The sequence below is a fragment of the Cheilinus undulatus genome, linkage group 2, assembly GCF_018320785.1.
Source record: "Cheilinus undulatus linkage group 2, ASM1832078v1, whole genome shotgun sequence".
Lineage (NCBI taxonomy): Eukaryota > Metazoa > Chordata > Actinopteri > Labriformes > Labridae > Cheilinus > Cheilinus undulatus.
In genome coordinates, this window is record NC_054866.1 from 35,749,558 (window position 1) to 35,772,548 (window position 22,991).

General features: G+C 39.1%; 1 protein-coding gene across 3 annotated transcripts in view; it reads left to right on the forward strand.

Annotated features, from left to right (window-relative positions):
• The window catches only part of dhx36 (DEAH (Asp-Glu-Ala-His) box polypeptide 36), a 45,384-nt gene that overhangs the window by 18,642 nt on the left and 3,751 nt on the right, over positions 1–22,991 (forward strand). For all 3 annotated transcript variants that reach the window (XM_041806375.1, XM_041806368.1, XM_041806382.1), the window contains 12 exons: positions 7,600–7,687; positions 10,357–10,412; positions 10,540–10,604; positions 11,102–11,245; positions 13,120–13,237; positions 14,269–14,367; positions 18,344–18,517; positions 18,671–18,757; positions 18,847–18,930; positions 19,054–19,153; positions 19,264–19,354; positions 21,919–22,039. In XM_041806375.1, the coding sequence (XP_041662309.1) occupies positions 7,600–7,687; positions 10,357–10,412; positions 10,540–10,604; positions 11,102–11,245; positions 13,120–13,237; positions 14,269–14,367; positions 18,344–18,517; positions 18,671–18,757; positions 18,847–18,930; positions 19,054–19,153; positions 19,264–19,354; positions 21,919–22,039 (1,227 nt within the window). The remainder of the gene's footprint in view (positions 1–7,599; positions 7,688–10,356; positions 10,413–10,539; positions 10,605–11,101; positions 11,246–13,119; positions 13,238–14,268; positions 14,368–18,343; positions 18,518–18,670; positions 18,758–18,846; positions 18,931–19,053; positions 19,154–19,263; positions 19,355–21,918; positions 22,040–22,991) is intronic.

The window sequence follows — 22,991 nt, forward strand, 5'->3', positions numbered from 1 at the left end:
AAGTGACATTAGATCAGAGGAAATAACACAGATCCTGGCACCAGCTCCATGCTAATGATGCGATTGAACAGATGCTTTCCCAACGTACGTCCAATTTCTTTTATCTCTTTCCAGTTTTTGTTAGATTTTCTTGCTATATGTCTGAATCAATTCAGGGCTGAAATTAGTCTTTTATGATGTGCTCTTTAATGAAATCTTGGTAAACTTTATACCTTTTTGTGCTTATTTGACCTTTTCAGTATTTCTACAAAGACCCATTACATCCAGTCAAGCCTGCCCATAAGGGGGGATAAAGGGGTGAGCTTTCTGGGGCCCAGCCAAATTGGGGGCTGCTGGAAGTTCACAAAATCATGGTCCACTGTAAATTTAAGCTCTGATAACCATATATTTTTTAACTCAAACAAGAACCACTTTAATCAAAGCAAAACAATATATATATATATATTTATTTAATTATTTATTTATTTATGCTGTCATACAATGTAACCTTTTTTTAAGTAAACCTATTTATCTTGAAACAAATTACCTTTTATTTGTGATGTTAACAATGTGGATGAGCACACTGAAATCTGCCATTAGGAAAGTAATGTTAGACTTCAGAACTAAACTTGATGTGCACTAATGTAAGGAGGCCATCAAAAAAAAAGACTCTGAGAACACTTTATTGTAAAAGTGGTAAAAAAAAATGTTTAAAAAGGGCAGCACTGATAGTTTAAAAGTGGTAAAAATGGCAATAATGGGGAAAAATATTTAAAACAGGTTAGACGGGGCGTAAAGACATGGCAAAAATGGGTTGAAAGTGCAAAAAACAATTGGCACAAATGGGCAAAAAGCACCAAAAATGGGAAATAAGTGGCAAACCTGGGTTAAAAGTGGCAACAAGAATTAGCAAAAATGGGCAAAATGGGTTATTAGGGGTTAAACCATGCCAAAAAAGCACAAAAGAGGCAAAAATTGATTAGAACTAGCAAAAATTGATGAAAAGCTGCAATAATGGGTTTTAAGTGGTAAAAAACAAAGTTGAAAAGCAACATTACTGGGTTAAAAGTGGAAAAAAGGTGACAATAATGAGGAAAAGACATCAAACCTTGGTTAGAATGGTGGGTAATGGGTTAAAAGTGGCAAAAAAAGGCAAAGATGGGTGAAAAGTGGAAAAATTGGAAATAATTGGCAAACCTAGTTAAGAAGTGACAACAAGAAGTGGCAAAAGTTGGCAGAAAAAGTGTTGAAATAGGTTATAAAATAGCATTACTAAATACTTTTTCCTTGTTCACACAGACCAACCCCTAACATGTGTGAAAACAGCTTCACAACAGAAAAGACTTTCACAGTCTTTCCATTCAGGGTAGCATTTTTTTCACTTCCATTAGTGAATTTTGACAATTCAAGATGTTCCATGTTTGAACCTTCCCTGGTATTTTTGTGGAACTAGTTTAACTTCCTTGCATGTTTGCTGCCCTGTTTGTGAAAGATTCTGATGAAAGACAGGTCCAGAATAAGGAGTGACTTACGCAGACGGACAGAATAATTACTTCTTCCACAACAAAGCCGCATCTCTATCAGTCACGCCTCCCCTGAGCCAGTCAACCAGCTGATTCGCCATGGCATTGTCAAACGGCTGAGAGAAAAGTAGCTGATTTGGTGTGATGGCGTTGTGAACTGAGGATACAGGCCGTCTGCCAGGCTTTCAACTGCGATGATTGGTTAATTATGTTACAGGGCTCTGTGATTAGACACCTAGCGGGCTGACATGCAGACATTAATGAACGCCTGCTGGGTGCAGTTGTGTGATTGTGTGTGTGTGTGTTTATGTAGGTGGTTTCGTGTGTTTGCATGCTAAATAGTAGATCCACACCAAATCTAACTGCACTGTTTCTTAATTTCTTGTTGAATTAATCAGAGCCTTTTCCAACACTGCATATGTGTGGACATGTGTTTCAGTGAATCTTTTTCTTTCTTCTCTTCCTCCTCTCTTTCTCACACACACACACACACACACAAATATACACACAAAAAGACGTTGAGATACAAATTTACAGTCCCATGTGGCTGCATGTCGTTGAAGGGCTGGTAATAATAATTGGCCTTAATTAAAAGGCAGGGGGTTCTTGGAAGCCCAGAAGCTACTTTCTAAAGTCTTCCTTTCATTTCTCTTAGGAAATAAAAGCTAGCAGAGTCATTTTTAAAGAGCTGGTAATTATATACCAGCCAAGTATTATCATGAGAATAATTATGTTTAAATGAAGGACTTTGATGTGATGAAATAGTATTCTGAGATTTACTCATTTATCTTAATTTGGACATAGTTTAGGTTTAGTGCTACTTAGTTGTAATTAGTCTAAAAGTCACTATGAAGTGAAGTCCAAACTTTGTGTATTAACACACCAGATACGTTAGAATAAGGTTGCTGGAAATATGTGAAAACACTGAGATCTATGTGTGACTGAATTTTTGATTTAGATTGTTGAAAAGTTGTTCACCTCTTTCCTGGCTTGGTTTTATTGGTTTTATTTGAGCAGGACAAACATAGGAGCCAATGACATTACCAGTCTTGATATGGGAATAGCCTTGCCCCCCTAACAATACAATGATGAAAAAAACACAGAACACTTCATCTCAGTACAGTCTTTTTTAGCTGGTGTCACTGGCTTTCTAAAAAGTTAACAGCCAGTTACACGCTGTGTTTTTGTTCATTTTGAGGTAAATTCCCCATATCCATCAGCCACAGTAGACTATGGGGCATTAAAAGTATTGTACCAGAGAGATTTGAAACAGATAACAGTAAATTTAATCCTTAACTTCTGTCTCTCTGCTTTGGCACAGAACCAGGCAGCTGCACTCTGATCAGAAGCATTTTTAAAAATTTGGGAGGATCAGATTTCTAATGAGTGGGTGTGGCTTTGGCTCATTCAACTGACACGCCCACATCATCCTAGAGCAGATTTTACTGCCTCATTTTTCATGATTATAGAGCTTAATTTTATTAACTTAGTGATGTTTTTCATGACTGAAACATGGCCTGGTGGTACAGAACACTGTGGCCTGTCATACAACAAACCTAAAATACAAATTTTTTGAATAACTTTACAGAGACTTTAAGCTAATTTGCCTCATTAAAACATCACTGCAATCCATTCAGTCATCTGTTTGTTCATTCAGTCATTTTCTCCCTAATCTAGGGTTTGGTTGCTGTGGCAGTAGGCTAATGAAGTCGACCCAGACACCTGTCTCACCAGTAGTGCTTTTACATCTCTTCCTTGGGGATTCCAGTCAGTGCCAGACCAGACGGGATATAAAATCCCTCTAGTGAGCTTTGGGTCTACCCAGTTTTCTCCCAATTAAATGTGCAGGGAAACCCCCCAAAGTGAGCCACCCAGGGCACATCCTAATCAGGTCCCTGAACCACCTTGACTTTCTCAATACAACCCAAAGGAGTTATAGCTGTGTCAAAATACCTCAAGACCAGCTGTGGGCAACTTTGGGGCCACATGCAGCCCATTGTTCTTTTTCAAATACCAATGATATGTAAATAGAAAATGAGTTAACATGACAAAATCTGCCAGGGGGTAATCAACCTAAGTTGCCAAAACAAAACCAAGCTCAAATTAGAATGTGAAAAATTGAAACATTTCCATGATAGTCTGTGATTACTGTAAAGGTTTTGTTCTTTACAAATACAGTATACTTAAACAGTCATTCTTTGGACATTTAATTTTAAAGTATCTTTAGTTAAATTTTGTGTCTAGCTTAGTAAATTAAGAAAATTTCATTTCAATGTAGGCTTTAAATTATGAATGGAGGTAAACATACTCTGGCAAAAGCTATCCCTTTTTTATACATTTTAAATTTCTTGTTAGATTATCCTGCAGTTTATTTGTGTCCCTTTGGTAGTGAGAGTAAAACTGTCGTGGCCCTCTTTGTAACAAAGTTGCCCATCCCTGCTCATGTCCTAAAGTAAGATGTTCTCCCTCTTCTTCCACCTTGGATCCAGCTGTGCCTCCTCTGTGCTCAGCTGTTTTTGACCAGTTTGAGCCAGTGTCATTGTCTAAGATATCTAAGGTAGTCCAAAAATGAGGACCCTCTTAATGTCCCTAACACAGTGTTCCTCCCAGGCTTTTAAAGGATGTTTTTAGCACAGTTGATTCATGCATTTAACTCTTCTAAATGCATCACTAATGTCAGGCTGCATTCCAGCTGTTTTTAAACATGCTGTTGTGCAGCCTCTTGTCAAAAAACATAAGCTTGACCCCCTTGTGCTTTTAAACTTCAGGCCTATTTCTACACTTCCTTTTTTGTTTGAGATTTAAGACAACGTGGTTTTAAATCAGTTGCAGTCGCACCTTGATTTTAATGACGTTTTAGGAAAGTTTCAGTCTGGTTTTAAATCATGCCACAGCACAGAAACTGCCCTTTTAAGAGTTTTTAATGATCTCTTTAACTATTTATGCTGGAAATTCAGCTGTGTTGATGCTTTTAGATCTGACTGCCGTATTTGACTGACCTTGCAAAGCAGATGGATTCGACCGTTTCCGTGTTTCTCATTGGCGAATCCATCTTGCAAAGCTCCTGTCTTAACCATTTGGGCCTGGTTAGAATGTGACAGGACCAATCAGTGACGAGAGGCAGTACTTCTGGACGTGGCAGAGTTGTGACGTAAGCAAGCAGCAACAAGAGGCCTGTGCCATTATGGTGGAAGAGATTAGCGTGGATGCTGCTAAAGCACCAGTTTTATCAGAACTTGATGACATTTCTTCGTTAACAGAAGAACAAAGAACAGCAGTGAGTTGTTTTCTTTTCAAAAACGACAAACGTCGAGTACTGACATGTCTGCAGTGGTTCGTGTTCTGCAGCTCACTATGGTGTTTACTTGTCAGTAGGGGCGCACCTGTTTTGTTGCTCTGATTGGCCCGTAAAGATGTGACAGACAGAACGTTCATCCAGTCGCCCTCAGAGTATTTTTTTCAATGGCTCTGCTCTTTCCCCAACACTGTCTATGTGAGGTTTCCCAGATGGATGTGTGAAACACATCCATCTGGGGTGTCAGGCTAGTATTTGACGTGGTTGATCACCAGATTCTTCTATCTCTTCTTGAATCATTTGCTGGCATTAAAGATGCTGTCCTGAAATGGTTGGTCATACCTGTCACAGATGACTTCAGCTACCCATCTTGGTCAGTACTCCATTGCTGTGACCCCACTTTACTCTAGGGTCACACAGTGGGGCTTTTCCACTACGGCTTTTGGACGCGCCGAGCCAAACCAAGCTGTGCTGATTAGCATTTCCATCACCAGTTCAGCCGCGCTGAGCTGCGCCGAGCCGCACTCAAGTGGCCCTGCTCATGAGCAGAGCCAAAGCAGGCCAGCCCCACCTTCAAGCGCGCCGCGCTGACGTTAAGGCACTTCGCAGGGTCCAGTTTGCTGGGGGGATTTCGCCCTCTGCTACTGATAACCCCTCCATGATCAATTTTGAGTGTGAACTATTGTATGTTTACTGGCCACGGATAGAGAGAGAGAGATGGAGATGGGGAGAGAGAGGGAGGGAGAGAAAGAAAAAAGAGAAGCTTGCATCGCTGACGGTGTAGTTTGACTGTTGCTTTAACACGATGTAAAGTCATTCAGATCAGACAGTGTAGAGAGATTGAGGAGGGCTCAAAACAAAGTAAACCCCCTGCTGTGCTGGGCCTGCTGTGCCGAGTCAAACCAAGTCAAGCCAAGCCACGCCATGTAATGGAAAAGTCCCAAAAGGCTCCATACCAGGACATGTTCTCTATTCCTCTCTATTCCGTTCTCCCTCTCAAAGATCTAGAGAGGCTGATGCATGCTTTTATTTCTTCGAGATTAGACTATTGTAACTCTTTATATGTGGGTTTTTGTATGTGACCACTCCTCAGTCCAGCACTTGCAGCTGGTCTAAAATGAGGCTGCTCACCTCCTAACAGGCACAAAGAGGAGCGACCACATGAGTTAAAAACTCATCTATTCTTGTTGGCTTTCAATTCAGGATGAGATTATTTTATCCCAGCAGATTTTAGATTTTAGATTTTACTGTTACTTTTACCATTACTCTATAATGTTCTATTTTGATTCATTTTACTATTTAATAGTGATGTGTTCTTGTTTCATGTTTTGCTTTTATACTGTGAAGCACTTCGGTCAACTGTGGTTGTTTTAAATGTGCTAGAGAAGATTTGGCATATTTTTCATGGACGCAACCCACATACTCAGTTCTGCTGCGCATCCCACAAGTGTATGATCCTTACAAATGTGGCATCATTTAAAATGGAAATAAACAGGCTTTCCAGTGGTATAAGACTTATTACCAAGAAGCATTGTTAGAACAAAGAAAGAATGTACCAAACACAAATTTCCTTACTTTTTGTTTTAAGCTTATCTTTTAACTATTATTGATTGTCTGTAAAGTACTTCAGTCAACTGAAGTTGTTTTAAATGTGCTATACAAGTAAACGTTGACTTGACTAGACTCTGGGAATCCAGGCTCCTTACACCTCAAGGCTGAGCCCTGCATTCTTCAGAGGAGACTCATGCATCACTTGTTTCCAACCCAACAGCCCTGCAAGGGTAGAGTTGGTCTGATGTTCCACAGGCTGTATAGAACCCATATTGCTACTCCTTTATCTGAGGTTCACTGGTTAGTTGAAGCCTCCCTTTTCAGCACCCTGGAGTAAATTTCTCCCTGGAAGAGTTTTTTTCTTCCTGATTAGATTTTGAATGTTTTTATTAGACTTAAGTCAGTATAAGGGAAATCTAGAGATCCTTGCACAAAGTCTGATATAGAACCTTCTCAAAAATACTAAATAAAAAAATTATTAAATGCATAAGATTTGGTCTATTTTATAATGTGGATTTCTGTTTTATGTACAGACTTAATCAGAAATCCAAAAGCAGAATCCTGCTGAAAATGCCAGTTAAATATTCTGTCTAGGTTCTGCTTTTGTTTAGTTTTTATTCAACATACTATTCTTTTTGTCCACTCATTATTTTCAGTGATATCAGAATAATCCTTATATAATCCAGGATAATCTGTTTTACTATTATAGAGTTAGATTGTTTTTCCTGGTTGCAGGTGCAACAACGACTATAATTTTAGTGCCCAGTCATTTGCAGCTGTTGTCAGACAAATGATTCACTAACTCTGGACTCCTTCCAACTCTATTAGCCATCCTGTTCTCCTGCTGATGTTTTTCCTGCTTACATTTGTGGTTCTCTAAAGGTGTGTCTCTGAAGGTGACTAATAGGTTCTTGCTTTTGTTGTTGTTGTTTTGCTACTTTGTAAGAATCATGTCCATCCCTGTGGTAATAAGAAGCACAGGCAGTCTTGTAGCGGTACACCACAGTTGTCATTATGCTGTTGGCAGGCAGTGTCAGGTCCTATTGTGTGGCTGATGGTGGAGGCTGGGAGCTCAGGGCGAGTCATTTCCATCTGCCTCCGATCAGCTCCTCTGAGGGCATGTGCACCCTGCTCACTTTGCTCAGCTGTAACTTAGACTCCTCTGGTTAATAGTTGTTTCTTTTTGTTTGATTTTTTTTTTTTTTTATTCTAAAGTCTGACTTATTGTTGCGTTATGTGTTTGTTTGACAGGAAGGAGCAATCTTGGTCTTCCTGCCTGGCTGGGACAACATCAGCAGTCTAAATGACCTGCTCATGGCTGAGCGGATGTTCCAATCAGGTACACAAGAAAGACTGGGAGACTAAGTTAGCATGAAGGTGCAGAGTAGACACTCTCAGGTTTTCATATCACAGAAAAGATCATCTGTCACTTTAAATATTTTTATGTATGTAAAAATTTTTATTTAAAAATGCGATACGTGTGATTAGTCTTCAATTTTGAACAACAACCTTTATTCATAGAGCACAATCTAAACAAGGTTGCAGCGTGCTTCACAAGTAGCAAACACAACAAAGCAGATTAAAACATGTACAACTCAATCTTGGGTAAAAAGTTAAAGAATAAAAGCAGTTAAATCTCAAGTAAAATCAGGAAAGGCTGTCTGATAAAAGTATATCTTAAGAGATTTGAAGGAGGTGACTGACTCAGTCAAACTGATTTCCTCAGGCCGGGTGTGCCTGGAGTATATTGTTAAGGGCAGTTTCACTGTTGTCTAGATCTAGAAATAAACAAATTTATCTGAAAATTAGGGCTTTTAGCCTTAATGCATTAACCACAACTAATCAAGACCCATAATAAGTACATTCATTTTTTATTGCAAGCTTTATTGTCCCTTTCCGCACACTGTGATTAAGCCACTGCTATATCTCTCTGCAGCCCCAGGGTTGAGAAATAAGGTCACCACTGCTCCTTAATGTCCCATTTCACTTTAAAGAACTCGCAGGTTAGCGCACAGATGGCCTAGTGGTCAGGTCAGGCCCCATGCATACAGGCAGCCCGGGTTCAAATCTGGTCTGTGGCTCTTTCGTTGCATGTCATTCCCCACTCTCTCTAATCCTTGTCTACGGCTCTATTTACTGTCCTCTCTCTGTAAAAAGGCAAAAAGCCTAAAAAATAAATCTTCAAAAAAACTTCACAAGTAGAAAGTCATCTGCACCTTGTGTTGTCAAACATTTACCTTTTTATTGTTCCCCTATTTCCTTTTCAATCAATAAAAACACATTCCTTTTCCTGTGGTTAAATTCATGTCATAGTCTCCAATCTCTCCAAAGTTCCTTCTTCTCTCTCAAAATAAAAGCAGGTCTGTATCTAACAGGAAGTCAATTTCTACTTTTAAGACAAAATCCAAAATGAAACAAAAACAGTTTTACATGCAAATATTGGAATTCCAAAATGTAACAAAAAAGGGAGATTAATCACAAATAACCACAAAAATTCTTAGATTAATTGTGATTAAAATTCTTAATCCCTTGACAGCCCCAAAAATATGTTGCTGAAATAGTTAAGATCTGCAGCTCTTAAAGTAAGGTCGACCAAATTGTGTTTTCTAAGGGCTGATATCTATACAGATTATTAGTAATGCATATGACTGATAATTAATATTTGGAACTGATATGCATTTTTGTTATGACAATCAAAAGTCAAACTGCATGTTAAAAATGAAGGAAAATGAGCAAATGAGCAATAGCTCTGTCAACACAAGAAACAGCATTGGGGAACACTGTAGCAGCAGGAAACAGGAAGTGATGCGGCACTATCCCAGGGTCAGTGCCACCCAGGCCTCAGTGTTGATTGGCTGGTGGTTGCCAGTTAGATACTGTTGTGGACAGGACTTTAGGTGTAGAGAGCAAAAACAAAACCAAAGGGTAAGACACACCTTACAGTGGAGCCAAAGTACCACACCTTTGAAGTACTTGATTTTGGCTAATTATCAGGAAAATAACACGCCAATACAGAGGATCAGCTGCAAAATATCTGCATCAAAAACTGCAAGGCCAATAATCGGTCTACCCCTACCTAAAACTATAATGTGACAGCATTTACACAAAACACTGTAATGTGTTAACATTTCCACTAAGGACACAGAGAATGGGTGTTACAGGGACCATTGGTTCTCAGCCACTGAGTGTGAGGCCCCCTTGGGGTCCACCAGAAATCACATCAGGGTGCAAGGCTCTACCTGCTTAAACTTGTCAAATTAGATGCGCCTATATTTCTTTAAAAAAATTACGATGTTTCTTAATATATCAAAAGGTCTGTAGATCACATCATGTGAAAAATGTGTTTCCTCACACAAATATATCAAGGTCCTTTTTCAGTCACACTAAAATTCGTGATAGTTTGAACTCGTTTAATACTGATGTTTATTTTTGACAACAATGTTTCACTTTGTTTTTCTGGTGTTGGCCCTGGGGGCCTCAGCTTGTTTTAGATAAAAATTGGGGGGCTGAAGGAGAGGCTGGAACCACTTAAATGAACTACTTTGTGTGTAACCTGATTACACTTATCGAGACAAAGACATTTGTTGCAGGTTCATGATCTTTTAGTGAGGGGAAAGAATTAGTTTTAAATAACAGACTCTCTGACAGAGTATAAAAACTATTTTGTCTATATAAAAACAACAGACAAACAAAATAATAACATTTCTTTAAAGAAGAGTGTATTTTGTTATAAAACGTTAGAGAGGGGAACCTTTAAATCTAGTGGACTGGGAGAAATAAAATATATTGGCTTGATTTATTTTCACTCTTAATAGCACAATTACTTTATTTATCATCATTCATTTTTCCAATGTCAAATAAATAGTTTTGTTTCATTATTGCATTTTTTTTCTCAAAATACGTATTCAAGGTTCTCATTCTAGACATTGTATTGACGTTGTAGTGTTATCTCACGTCAGCTAACATTGCTCCTTTTGACTTTTCCTTTTGTGTCCTCTTGGGTTGCAGACCAGTTCGTTATCATCCCTCTGCACTCCCTCATGCCAACCGTTAATCAGACGCAGGTCAGTATTCTCCTGTTCCTCTCTTTGTCCACCTTTCTGACTGTCTCCATCTCTGACGACTGATCTCTTTATGCTCTCTCCAATATCAGAAATGTCCTATCTTATCTTTCTCTCTTGCTCTTTGTAGGTGTTCAAAAAGCCTCCTCCAGGTGTTAGAAAGATTGTGATTGCTACCAATATAGCTGAGACCAGGTATGTGTGTATGTATTTGTCTGTTTTCAAACGCCCTTTGCAACAGTTTCTGGCTTTTTTACTTCTTAAGTTCAGGGAAACAGATGTAATGGTCACTGTATGTGAATGATTGTTTTTACTATTTGTGTTGCAATGTAGGCCATGGCTGGCTGCTAATTACCATACATTTTCTTGGATTGATATGAATACTGTCATATTAGCTTGGCTGGAGCTCACTGACTCACTGACAGGCAATTTGTTAAAGCATTGAAAGTTTCCCTCTCACACACACAAACTGAGCAAATGAAAAAGCTGCCTGCACTCCCGTCACATCTCTCCACTAAATATAGACTCTAAATATACCAAAGAGCTAAATATTATTTTTACTTCAGAATGATTGTGTTTGTGAAAGTCGTAACTTGGGACTCTTAGCAAACTGCTTTGAAGAGTCCGTTTTCTGATTTGGTCTTCATTCAAGCCTTTTTTTAAATCCAATTTCTCTCTCTTCTCTGCTACAGCATCACCATCGATGACGTTGTCTATGTGATAGACGGAGGCAAGATTAAGGAGACCAACTTTGATACCAACAACAACATCAAAACCATGGCGGCAGAGTGGGTGAGCCTTGCCAACGCCAAACAGAGGAAAGGACGTGCCGGCAGGTTTGTTTTTACTCGTTTGTCTGCACATAGGGGTATTAGTGGATCTTTTTATGAGTGTGAGCTGTATATTATCACCTCTGGGTGTTCAGTGCTAATCATAGAGGATTATTTTTCCTTCTGTTTGCCATCTCAGCTTTCTGTCAGTCTCCCTTATTGGCACTATTCTCCCTGCCACTCTGTCTGTAGACAATGGGCCTCATTAACCAATACCTTCCTAAATATTTTTGAAATTCATTCTGAAGAAGATCCCTATAAAGGTCACAGGCAGATTTATTAAGCTGTTCTTGAAGTGCTGATTTTTCACACCTATTCTCTGACATAGATGACTGCAATGTCCTCTTGTTTGTGCATGTTTTTCCTAATTAGCATAGGGGAACGCCTCTTTAAGGCATATACAGTGCATTCAGAAAGTATCCAGACCCCCTTTTGTTATGTTGCAGCGTGATGCTACAGTAAAAAATGCATTTTTATTCTCTTCAATCTTCATTCAGTCCCCCTGAATAACAAAGTGAAAACAGAATTGTAGAATTTTTTGCAATTTTTTTAATAATAAAAAACTGAAAAACCGCATTAACAGAAGTACTCAGGACCTTAGCAAAAATGCTTGAAAATTTTCTCGGGTGCCTTCCATTTCTCTTGATCTTTGCTTAGATGTTTCTTCACCTTAATTGGAGTCCACCTGTTTAAATAAATAGATTGGACATGATTTTAAAAGCCACACACCTCTCTGTAGCAGCCCTAGCTGACAATGCATAAAAACTAGGACATGGGGTCAAAGGAACGGCGTGGAGAGCTCAGAGACAGGATTGTTGCAAGGCACAGATCTGGGGAAGGTTAAAAAAAAGGAAGTTACCAAGAGCACTGCGTCCTCCATGATTCTCAAATGGAAGATATTCTGCACAACCAGAACTCTTCCAAGAGCTGGTTGCCTAGCAAAACTGAGCTATTGGAGGAGAAGGGGCTTAGGAAGAGACCTGACCAGAAACCCAATGGTCACTCTGACTGAGCTTGAGAGATGTTGAGATGAAACAAGATTCAAGAAGGACAACCATCACGGCGTCCCTGCACTGATCTGGGCTTATGGCAGTGTGGCTAGACTTTCCTTTGCTAGACCTTTCGTCAGTGCAGAACACATTCACATGAAATTTTTAAGACTTTTGAAAAATGGGCTTTAAAGCCCAGATTGGTGTGTACCTATACCTACTTACATGACACCATAAATTACTAGGGATGAAAGCTATCAGATTTGTACTAGTATCTGATATGCCTATATTTCGTTAGTGATTTCAGCCAATACCAGTATATACACAACATTTTATGGTTAAAAAAAAACTCTAGAAAAAGTCTAGAACTGACCTGTTATTTAAATAAGTTCCTCAAATTAAAACCATGTTTACATAGTGATTTCCTAAGACAATCCAAAGTGCTTAAAATAACACAATAAAAAAAACACATTCTTCCTAACTGCAAAAAATTAAACTAGCTGTCGTTCAGACCTAAATCTCAAGTCCTTAAAGCATATTTAGAAGTTTAAGGAATGATGATGATAAAAGAAACAAACTAAAGCTGAGGTAGGGCCATTCATTTTGCTTCAAACTACACTGATGTAGTTTGCAAAAACTGCTAATATGTGCAGCTGTAAATATCACCTGTAAATGCCAGCAGAAAAGTTTCAAAGGTTGGTGGAAAAAGGCAAAGCTCAGTTACTCCCAAGTTCTTAGTCATTGACTTAAGGTGTCTTGTCTTGTATCATCACAGTGAAAGTTCAAATTATCACAGGTTTCTTACTGAGTGGTCCTCTATATGATTGATTTTAAATTAAGCTCTTTAAGAGAAATTATATAAGATTTTTGTCTCTTTGTGCCTCTGTCCAGAGTGTGTCCAGGGAAGTGCTATCATCTTTACAATGGACTGAGGGCCAGCCTGCTGGATGCCTATCAATTACCTGAAATTATGAGGACGCCACTGGAGGAGCTCTGTCTGCAGATCAAGGTTGTGTATGTGCAGAAAAAGAGGCAGTCAGACGCAGAGGGAGAGAGAAGGACGGAGAGAGAGATGGATAGGTGTTTACTTGGGAGTTGAGATGAGGACATGATTGCTGTGAATGAGATTTGTGATTGCAGGGTAGGAGAAAAAGAACAGCACTGCTGTTTTTTATTTTCTTATTATTTCTTATTTATTTGGTCTTGCGTCGAGTTTCAGCCTCTCCTGCCTAATGAGAGTGAGCGATGAACATCCTGAGCTGACTCATGCCTCTTGCTCTCCAGCTCCTTTTTTCCCTTTTCACCAACAATATAATCGCTCCTCTTCTGGGCCTCGTTCTCTTACATGAACACTCGCTTACTTCTTTGATAGTGTACTATTTTTTCTCTTCTTTTTGCTTTCTCTTTTTAAACTCCTCATCCTCCACTCAGACATATTTCAACCTGTGCTAATGGAACATTAAGCCAAAGTTCACTTAGATGTAGTGTTTGCAGTGATTGTCCTCACCAGCTGCTTTATTGGATATGCGTTTGGAGAGTGCGTCTTCCACTAGTTGGAGTGTGTGCGTGTTTGTGTGTGTGTAATGTGGTGTTTGAAGCTGGTAGGTGAGAGGCGGACTAATGCACCAGCCTGTTCTTAAAGTGAGAGAAACACTGACAACATGCTAACCCTGGCAGGCTCTCTAATGCACAACACTCCAACTCTACTGCTCTCTGTCAGACACTCTTCAGTGTTACAGGTGGATATTTGGTGTGTGTAGAAATCTCTTTTTTATGGGAAAACAAATACACATTTAGAGTTCCTAGATGCAGCTGTTATCACTACATTAATTTAGAGCTAAGCCCAGCACTTACAGAAATATGTTTAACTCTTCACACATAAAAGGCAGCATCCATAAAGCAAAAAAACATACACAGGGTTTTTTCCTATAGACTTGCATATCTTCTTTTTGCCTGAAGCCTAAAGAGGGTTTTAACAATGAAAATAACATAAATGATAACTGTATGCTGTAACTGATGTTATTGATTTGAACTATCTAGATATTGAAGCTCGGCTCCATAGCTCGATTCTTGGCAAAAGCCCTCGACCCTCCCACTGAGATGGGAGTACTTCTTGCCATCAAAAACCTCAAAGACCTGGTAAGTACAAGTTAAGATCTTACAAAAGGTTGTTAAAAAACGACAGAAGAATTGATAACTATGAAGGAAAGACTCACAATGTATTTTATCAGATTGTTCTCTATATTGCTGAGAATTGGTACACATATCATGTCCTGTCTTATAAAGATATGTACAGGAAGTGAGATCATAAAGTGTAAAGCTAAAATATTTCAATTTTTTATGTTTTACAGGTCTCACATTTTAACAGCTTAGTCATTGAAATGGGAAGGATTTTATTCGATTGGCTCAAGATTTTTTTGCAGATTCTAAACAACTTGGAGATCTAAAGTTATCAAAAGCTTGAGAGTTCACCGTGGTGCAGGGGGACAATCTGGCCCCAATGTTTGAACTACACCGCTTTCCACATTATTAAGCAAATGACATTCTTCTCTTATTTTCCAAAATATTTATGCAAATGACAGAGTATTTTCAAGTCATCAGCCATTAGAGCATAATTCAAATGTTTTTGAACTAACTTCATGATAACTGTCATTTAAAAAAAAAATAAAAACCTCAAAATGCACTATTCCACATTATTAAGCAGGCCACAGGTTTCAGCAATATGGGAAAGAAAAAGGATCTCTCTGCTGCCGAAAAGTGTCAAATATTGTAATGCCTTGGACAAGGTATGAAAACATTAGATATTTCACGAAAAATTAATCATGATCAATGTATTGTGAAGAAATTTGTGGCTGATTCAAAGCACAGACGGGTTTGTGCAGATAAAGGCATAATGAGGAAGGTTTCTGCCAGACAAATTCATCAGATTAAGAGAGCAGATGCTAAAATGCCATTACAAAGCAGCAAACAGGTATTTGAAGCTGCTGGTGCCTCTGGAGTCCCACCAACCTCAAGGTGTAGGATCCTCCAGAGGCTTGCAGTCATGCATAAACCTACTATTTGGCCACCCCTAACCAATACTCACAAGCAGAAACGGTTGCAGTGGGCCCAGAAATTTTCATCATGCATGACACTGCAGCATCTTATGCTGCAAAGAATAGCTCTGTGTCATTGGCTGCTATGGGCATAAAAGGAGAGAAACTCATGGTGTGGCCCTCATCCTCCCCTGACCTCAAACCTATTGAGAACCTTTGGAGCATCCTCAAACAAAAGATCTATGAGGGTGGGAGGCAGTTCACATCAAAACAGCAGCTCTGGAAGGATATTCTGGCATCCTGCAAAGAAATTCATGCAGAAACTCTCCAAAAACTCACAAGTATAATGTATGCAAGAATTGCGAAGGTGATATCAAATAAGGACTCCTATGTTAACATGGAACTTTGCCTGTTAAGATGTTTTTTGATTGAAATTGCTTTTGATTTCAGTAAATATGACCTCCTAATGCTGCAAATTCAACAAATGACCATTTTCAGTTCTTTACAACCAAAAAATGTTTTAAAACTCTGTTGTGCTTAAAAATGTGGAAAAGTGCGTTTTGGGGGTTTTATTTAAAAAAAAATAAAGGTTATCATTGTGAAGTTTGTTCAAAAACATTTGAATTATGCTCTAATGGCTGATGCCTTGAAAAATACTCTGTCATTTGCATAAATATTTTGGAAAATCAGAGAAAAATGTCATTTGCTTAATAATGTGGAAAGTGGTGTATGATTTTGTTCAAACAATCAGCCCCTTTACACTATTCAACCTAGGCTGATGATTTTTGGTCTGCATAGTCACCAGACCTACAAAAAAGCTTGGACCCATACTAATATCCCAAAAGGAAGTCCACCAGTCCACCAAGTTCATCTGCATTTCAAAATAAGCTACTCAAAACACTTGTACACTTTAGGTCACCGCTACCCATTCATACCTTTTCACTCCACTCACCCTACATTCATACACTGACATGAAAGGTTGCTATGGAGAGCTGGCTATAAGTATTAGTTAATCCCATTCATACACATCCATACCTGTTTATACACCACAGACAAAGCCTTGGGAGCAAATTTGCGACATGCGACTGATTGCGGGACGACTGACTACCTACTGATCCACAATTGCCCCACTGTTGTTTACCATTCATGTGCTGAACCTATCAATCTCAGATTTGGAAAGAAAGGCCTCAATATTTGTCCCCAACACAGAGATGTTTCATTTGTGGATACCTCACTGACCATGGCGACCATTCTAATATCTTGCCATTTGACAGGAAGTTGGTGTGACTCTCCTGTGAAATTTCTGATTTGCTTCAAATTTCACATATATGATCATTGTCTACCCCTCTACACATTCTAATGTTAATTTCTTGGTTTGGATGTAGCACCACCTAATTTGAGAAGCTAGAAAACCTCTGATATACAATACATCCCCTTCAAATTTGACATGATAAATTTGAGGACGGACTGAAAAATGCCAGTGAAGTTTTCTTTTGAAAAATCCCACATGTGAATGTTGAAGTTGCAGCAAAAAAGCTCTTTCTGCCACACATAAACGGCATCGCATGCAAACAAAACCAGCAGCAAAACCAAATATAATTTTTTGTGTGAGCTGGATGAAAATTTGGATTAGATGCTGACTGAATAGAGATGGCTGGGGTGGAGGAGGGTTGCAGTATCCACACTGAAATGACAGGCTGACTGTAAAAGAGAGGATGACATATTTAAAATATGACAGATGCATGATGAATGGTCAGACCAGTTCTGGTTTGTTTCAGAATCAGATTTGCCTACTACTTAAGAGCGAATGCCCATAATAAGCTGATCAACAGAGTGGGAATAGAGAGCTAATGGACCAAGGGAGCGATATGAACAAATAGTGATAATCAATGAGTAGTAAAAGTTTCTTTGCTTGAGCTTCTGCAGGGCTCCATTTCTTTTATTTAAGAAAAGGCACATTAAAAAGGTGTTCTTGCCATCTTCATGGTGATTAAAGATACTGTGACAATTTACAGAAGAAAATTGGAATCTGCTCGTGGTTCTGCTCTGACCAGTCAGGAGCAGCTGTTTGGGCCGTGGTCAGCTGTCATGTCTGACTGCCAGCTGACTAAATTATTGTCTCCCACCACTCTAAATCTATAACAGCTCCCTCACTCAACAAGGCTGGAACTTTAATTATGATGTCCTTCTCATAGATCCCTACTACACCAACGCTAATCACACTGCACTGCAGCTGGCAAAGCTTCACCTCCACCACCCCAGCCTCCTCCCTTCTAGCCTAAAGCTTTTGTTGCACCCTCATATTTGGGGTGAGCACTACCTTTAAAGTCAGAGCAATAAGCATCCTGCTTTTCTAACACAGGAAGCAGCGAGTAAAAATGTCTATCATGTAGCAGTAAATGGTTTAATCTAAAACAAGAGTGTTCCTGGTTTATGTCTTTAAAGAGGGCTGAATCGATTTAGAATATCAGGGGTGCAGGTAGCCTAGTGGTTTAGGGCGCGCCTGAGGCCCTTTACCGCATATCTCTCCTCTGCTCTTGTCCCTGTTTCCGACTCTATCCACTGTCCTCATCTATCAAATAAAGGCATAAAAAACCCCAAAAACTAGAATATCACAATATTCAGTAAGTTTTCTGAGGAACACATTGTCATTTCACATTTATTAAATTCATTTTGTCATTCTTACTGTTTTTGAAAAAACTTATTTTGGAAGGAACAAAAGTACATGATTGTGGTCCCAAGGTCTCCTGTCTGGAGGAATATTTTACTCCTCGGCTAGTTTCAAGAGTGCTTTCTTTTTGCTTTCTCCACATTTGAGAAAAGATACAAAAAAGATGACCAGGGGATAATTTAGTATTTTTTAGAACAAGTAGATTGAAAATGTTGAATATTTCACACTAAGAGCAAAGCAAACCCAGAATGTTTTTCTAACACAGATTGCCTTTCATCATGTTTTCAGTGAAAATCATTTTTTCTTATATTTACAGGGATGCTTGGCAGTTTTTATTTTTGCAGAAGTCCTCCTTTTTATTTTGTCCATATTCCTGACCTTTCTTGTATTGTCTTGTTTTGTTTGTCAGAACGCCCTGGATTATGAGGAAAACCTGACAGCTCTGGGTTTCCACCTGGCCCATTTACCTGTGGAGCCCCACATTGGGAAACTCATCCTGTTTGGAGCTCTGCTGGGCTGCCTCAATCCCGTCCTCACCATTGCTGCTTCACTCAGCTTCAAAGACCCTTTCTTCATCCCCCTGGTAGGGCACAGAGTTCACAGAACATGAAAGCACATGTGGGCAATGACACAAAGGCACAATTCAGCATAAAGCTGCACTCTGACTTGTGACTTTTTTTCCATTGCACAGTCAGAAATAAATAAATGTGTTGTGTTATGCATGTGTCTGTCTAAGGGTAAAGAGAAGATGGCAGACATGAAGAGAAAGGTATTATCCAGGAACTCCAAGAGTGACCATCTCACTATAGTTAACGCTTTTCAGGTAAACAGCTTTCACCTTGTGACGTGAAGTTAATCTTTTCCTGCTTTGAGAGTTACCCTGTCATGATTTATAATCCATTGATTGTTCAGGGCTGGGAGGAAGCCAAACGACGAGGTGCCAGGTGTGAGAGGGACTATTGCTGGGACAACTTCCTGTCTGCCAATACACTCCAGGTAAACCCAGTGGTTTTTAATTTTTGAACACTGAAGTGGTCCATGATTACATTTTCAGATAGCCTTTTGTGTAGATAGGAAAATGCAGGCTTCATAGAAATAAGTCTGTCTTTTTTCATTCAGATGCTGCACAACATGAAGGGTCAGTTTGCTGAGCACCTTATGCATGCAGGCTTTGTCAGCAGTTCAAACCCCAAAGACCCCAAATCCAACGTCAACTCAGGTAACTGCGTCTTTTTTATACTGCCATTTAGCTTTTCAGCTTGATCAAAAAGATTTGGGAACTTTCATGAAATATCTTTTCTCTCTTCTCTTTCTTGCTCAATTCCCCAGATAACAATAAGTTAATCAAAGCAGTGATTGTTGCCGGTCTCTACCCAAAGGTGGCCATGATCAAACCATCACACAGCAAAAAGAGACCAGGGTGAGTCTGCAATTTCAAAGTGGATGATGAACAAAGAGACAGGAAAAGGCTGCACAGCACAATGTGGGGAATGAATCACACAATCATTCTTATTGATCTTAAGCCATAGAAAATGGCCTTCACGCTCAAATATCTCATCAAAATGCTCAGGTAAAAATTCTGTATGGGTTCTGTGACAATAACCCAAGGCTATGCAGTGGCCATGATAGGAGTACCAACCAAACGGCTGCAGATCGATGCAGTCATCCTAAAGCTACCCTTAGGCAGCTGTTGTACACCTCTGCTGCAAAAGCCAGATGCATTCAGCAAAGACACAGGCTGACATGCTCATAGTATGGCTGTCACTTTTCTTTATCTCAGTGACAGTGTTAAGGTGCAGTCACACAGTAAAGTTTCTGCATCATTTCCCCTGTGTGTGATTCTCAACAGTAGCAATGATGTGAGCTACATATGTGTAATTCTTCTTGTCACCACCACACCTGCAGTATTGAAGAAATTCATTGCATGATAACACTTTTGTTTGTATTGCTGCTAAGGCTGCCTACACTCTAAATGGTTTACAAATTTTGCCCAATTTTAAAAACATTAGCTAAAGACATAAGGACCATTTCAACAGATTTTAACATACAATCCTCTGAGGTCACATTCTAGATGATTGAGCCAGACCTCAAGACCACAAACCTGCCATCTATAGTACAATTTTTACAGCCGCGATTCCACATGATCAGACTTTGCATCAGAGGAAAAACAAATTGGGAGGATAGTTGACTGTCCAAGAAGAAAGTATGGTTGTGTTTGTGAGCTGAAGAAGGACAGAGCCTGTAAAAAAATATTCACTCTCTTAGATATTTTACCCTTTTAGTAATTTTATAAATCAATCCTTGTAAACATATATGTTGGCTTTCTTTAAAAAAAAATCACAACAACAACAAAAACCTCGTTGATATCAAAGTGAATGCAGATCTCCAAAGCAATGTCAATTAAATAAAAATGTTAAATAAAAGGCAAAATAAGTAATTACATGTTCACCCCGTTTATGTTAGTATTTAGTAGACGCACCTTTGGCTGCAATCACAGCACTGCTGTGGTTGTCGGTGGCTTCCCGATCTGTTACTGTAAACAACAAACATATTTTGTATTTATGACTCTGGATCTGGGAGGCTCTGGTCCAACAGGGAGCTGGAAAATAATGTGTTGACATCACACTTGATGATTAATAGGACAGATAGTCAGTTCCAGTGAGCCTCAAATCTGGTCATACCTCCATGATTATAAATGTAGGGGTGAATCTGGCTTAAATCTAGGCTTAAAATCATCCAGTGTGCAGTCATTTTAAAGTAAACCTTTTTTTAGCCTGCGTTGTGGGCATTAGAGAGACAGGAAATATGGAGATGAAGAGAAGAGAGTGAAGAAAGACATGCATCAAACAGTGCCAGGATCAGAAATAGAAACTGCAACCAGTGCATAAAGGTAGCCTCTGTATGTGGGTGTCTGCTCTACCAGCTGAACTTAACCAGTGCTGGAATTTCTTATGTTTTATGGAACTTTACACCAAAGTTTTGGTCAACCAAAGATTTGTTATCAATCCATACTTATCTACATTTGATCTTTTTTTTTACAGAATCTAATTCAACTTTATATAACTTAAATCAGTCTAAAGGAGTAAGTCTTTATCTGTATGAAGTAGCTCCAACTAATCATAAATGTTATCTCAGGACACCACCAAAAGACCTTGTCTAGATCAGTGGTTCCCAACCCTATTTCTTTTGAGACCTCTTACTTGTTTCTTACAAAAGTTGAGCCCCCCAGGAAACCTTGAGGAATAAAAATAACTCATACATGGCTGTCAAAAATGGATAGAAATTTTAGATTTTGTTGATAATTTCCCTGCAGAAAAGGCCTAAAAACCATTGTTAATAGCAGAATATTTTGTATAAACTATCCAGAATGTTTGTCAGTAGTGTTTTGGTAGCAAATACAATTTTGACAGTGTCAGAGCAGACAAACAAAGCAAAGCTTGAGTATTTAATCTTTATTTTTACAGAGCTTTTTTAACAGGGCCATAGAAATGCCTCTAATTGTTATGGGGATAATGATTGTCGAACAAACTACAATGGTTTTTAATGAAAGCTAATGTGAGAAACTTTTAGTCTGAGTTGATATTAGCGACCTCTGTGGACAAAAGGCTGCCATTTATCTTTTTAATGATCTTGCCAAGAGAGAAGTGTTTATTGAAGAAAAAAAAATCTCATTCTGCTTTCTTTTAAGGCTAAGATGAACAACTTATCAAGAATATTTACTTTGAAAATGTCAATAAAAATTTTCTGCAGTGTGCTGTTTATCTTTTCATCAGGCACCTACCCCCCAGCAACAGTTTGAGACATCAAATATAACCAAACAGAAATAAACAGTCTCATTGCTGATGGTCTGGTTTGTTTTTCTAGGTCATAAAAAAATTTCTTTTTTTCATAACCACCTTAAACTCCTCACAGGAGCTTGAAGTGCTATTGATGTGACCTTTCACTGTATCCCCTCCACTAACTCCCTCACTCTCTCTCTCTCAGTGCGAAGGTGTACACTCAGGCTGATGGAAAAGTGTGTATCCACCCGAAATCTGTCAACGCTGAAGAGACTGAGTTCAACTACACGTGGCTCATCTACCACCTGAAGATGAGAACAAGCAGTGTGAGTAGGCAAGGGGACAAGAAAACATACAGTGTTTTGCTGCATGTAAGCACACAGCTGTATAGCAATTTACGGTCTTTGTTGTGTTTGTTACCATGAAGCCAGTTTTTCATCAAAAAAGCTGGTTGCTACTTGTATACCAGGTCAACTTTTATATCAGATTAAATTTGACTGATTTAATGCGACTGAAAATTCACCCTTATTCATTTTGTGTTGTAAGCAGCAGCTTCATTTCTCAGAACTTGCTGGAATACAACACAGACCAAACCAGTGGCATTTGGCACCACTCTTCAACCGCTTTTCTCCCTCATTAGGTCATAATCTTACAATTAAAGAAAATGGAGAGTATACTGATGGGTTTCTAAACCTCCTGGAGTGCCAGTCTGACTGAAAAACTCTTCAGTTAAACAAAATGACAGGCTTAGGCCCTGTTTACACGACAGCGTTTTCAGGTGAAAACGCAAAACTTTTGTAGCGTTATAGCTGTCTGTTTACACAAGAACGCCGTTTTGGTGCCTGAAAACGGAAGAATTTGGAGACAAGCTCCAAGGTGAACATTTTTTTAAACGCCACTGTCTCTGTCTCCACGTGAACAGGGAAAACGACACTTTCTGAAGACGCACATGCACACTACGGTTGCAGTCAGCTTTCAAGCACGAGTGCCACAGCACTCTGAACTGAGCTGTGGCCACTCAACCCGAGCCGTCTGGTGTAGTTACCTGTGATTCACAGCTAGATTTTGAACAGTGGAAAAGGGGAAACATTATTCTCATTTAGAGGGCTATCACAGCCAGTTTTGTTAGATAAAGTCATGCTATTAATTTTGAAAAATGATTACACCTACCTTTTTTATCAATCATCATGATAATCATCGTCATCGTGATTGTAGCGTGGCAGCAAAATTTCAGGGCACATATAAACACAAAAATGCTTTGTTAAATCGGTCTTGTTT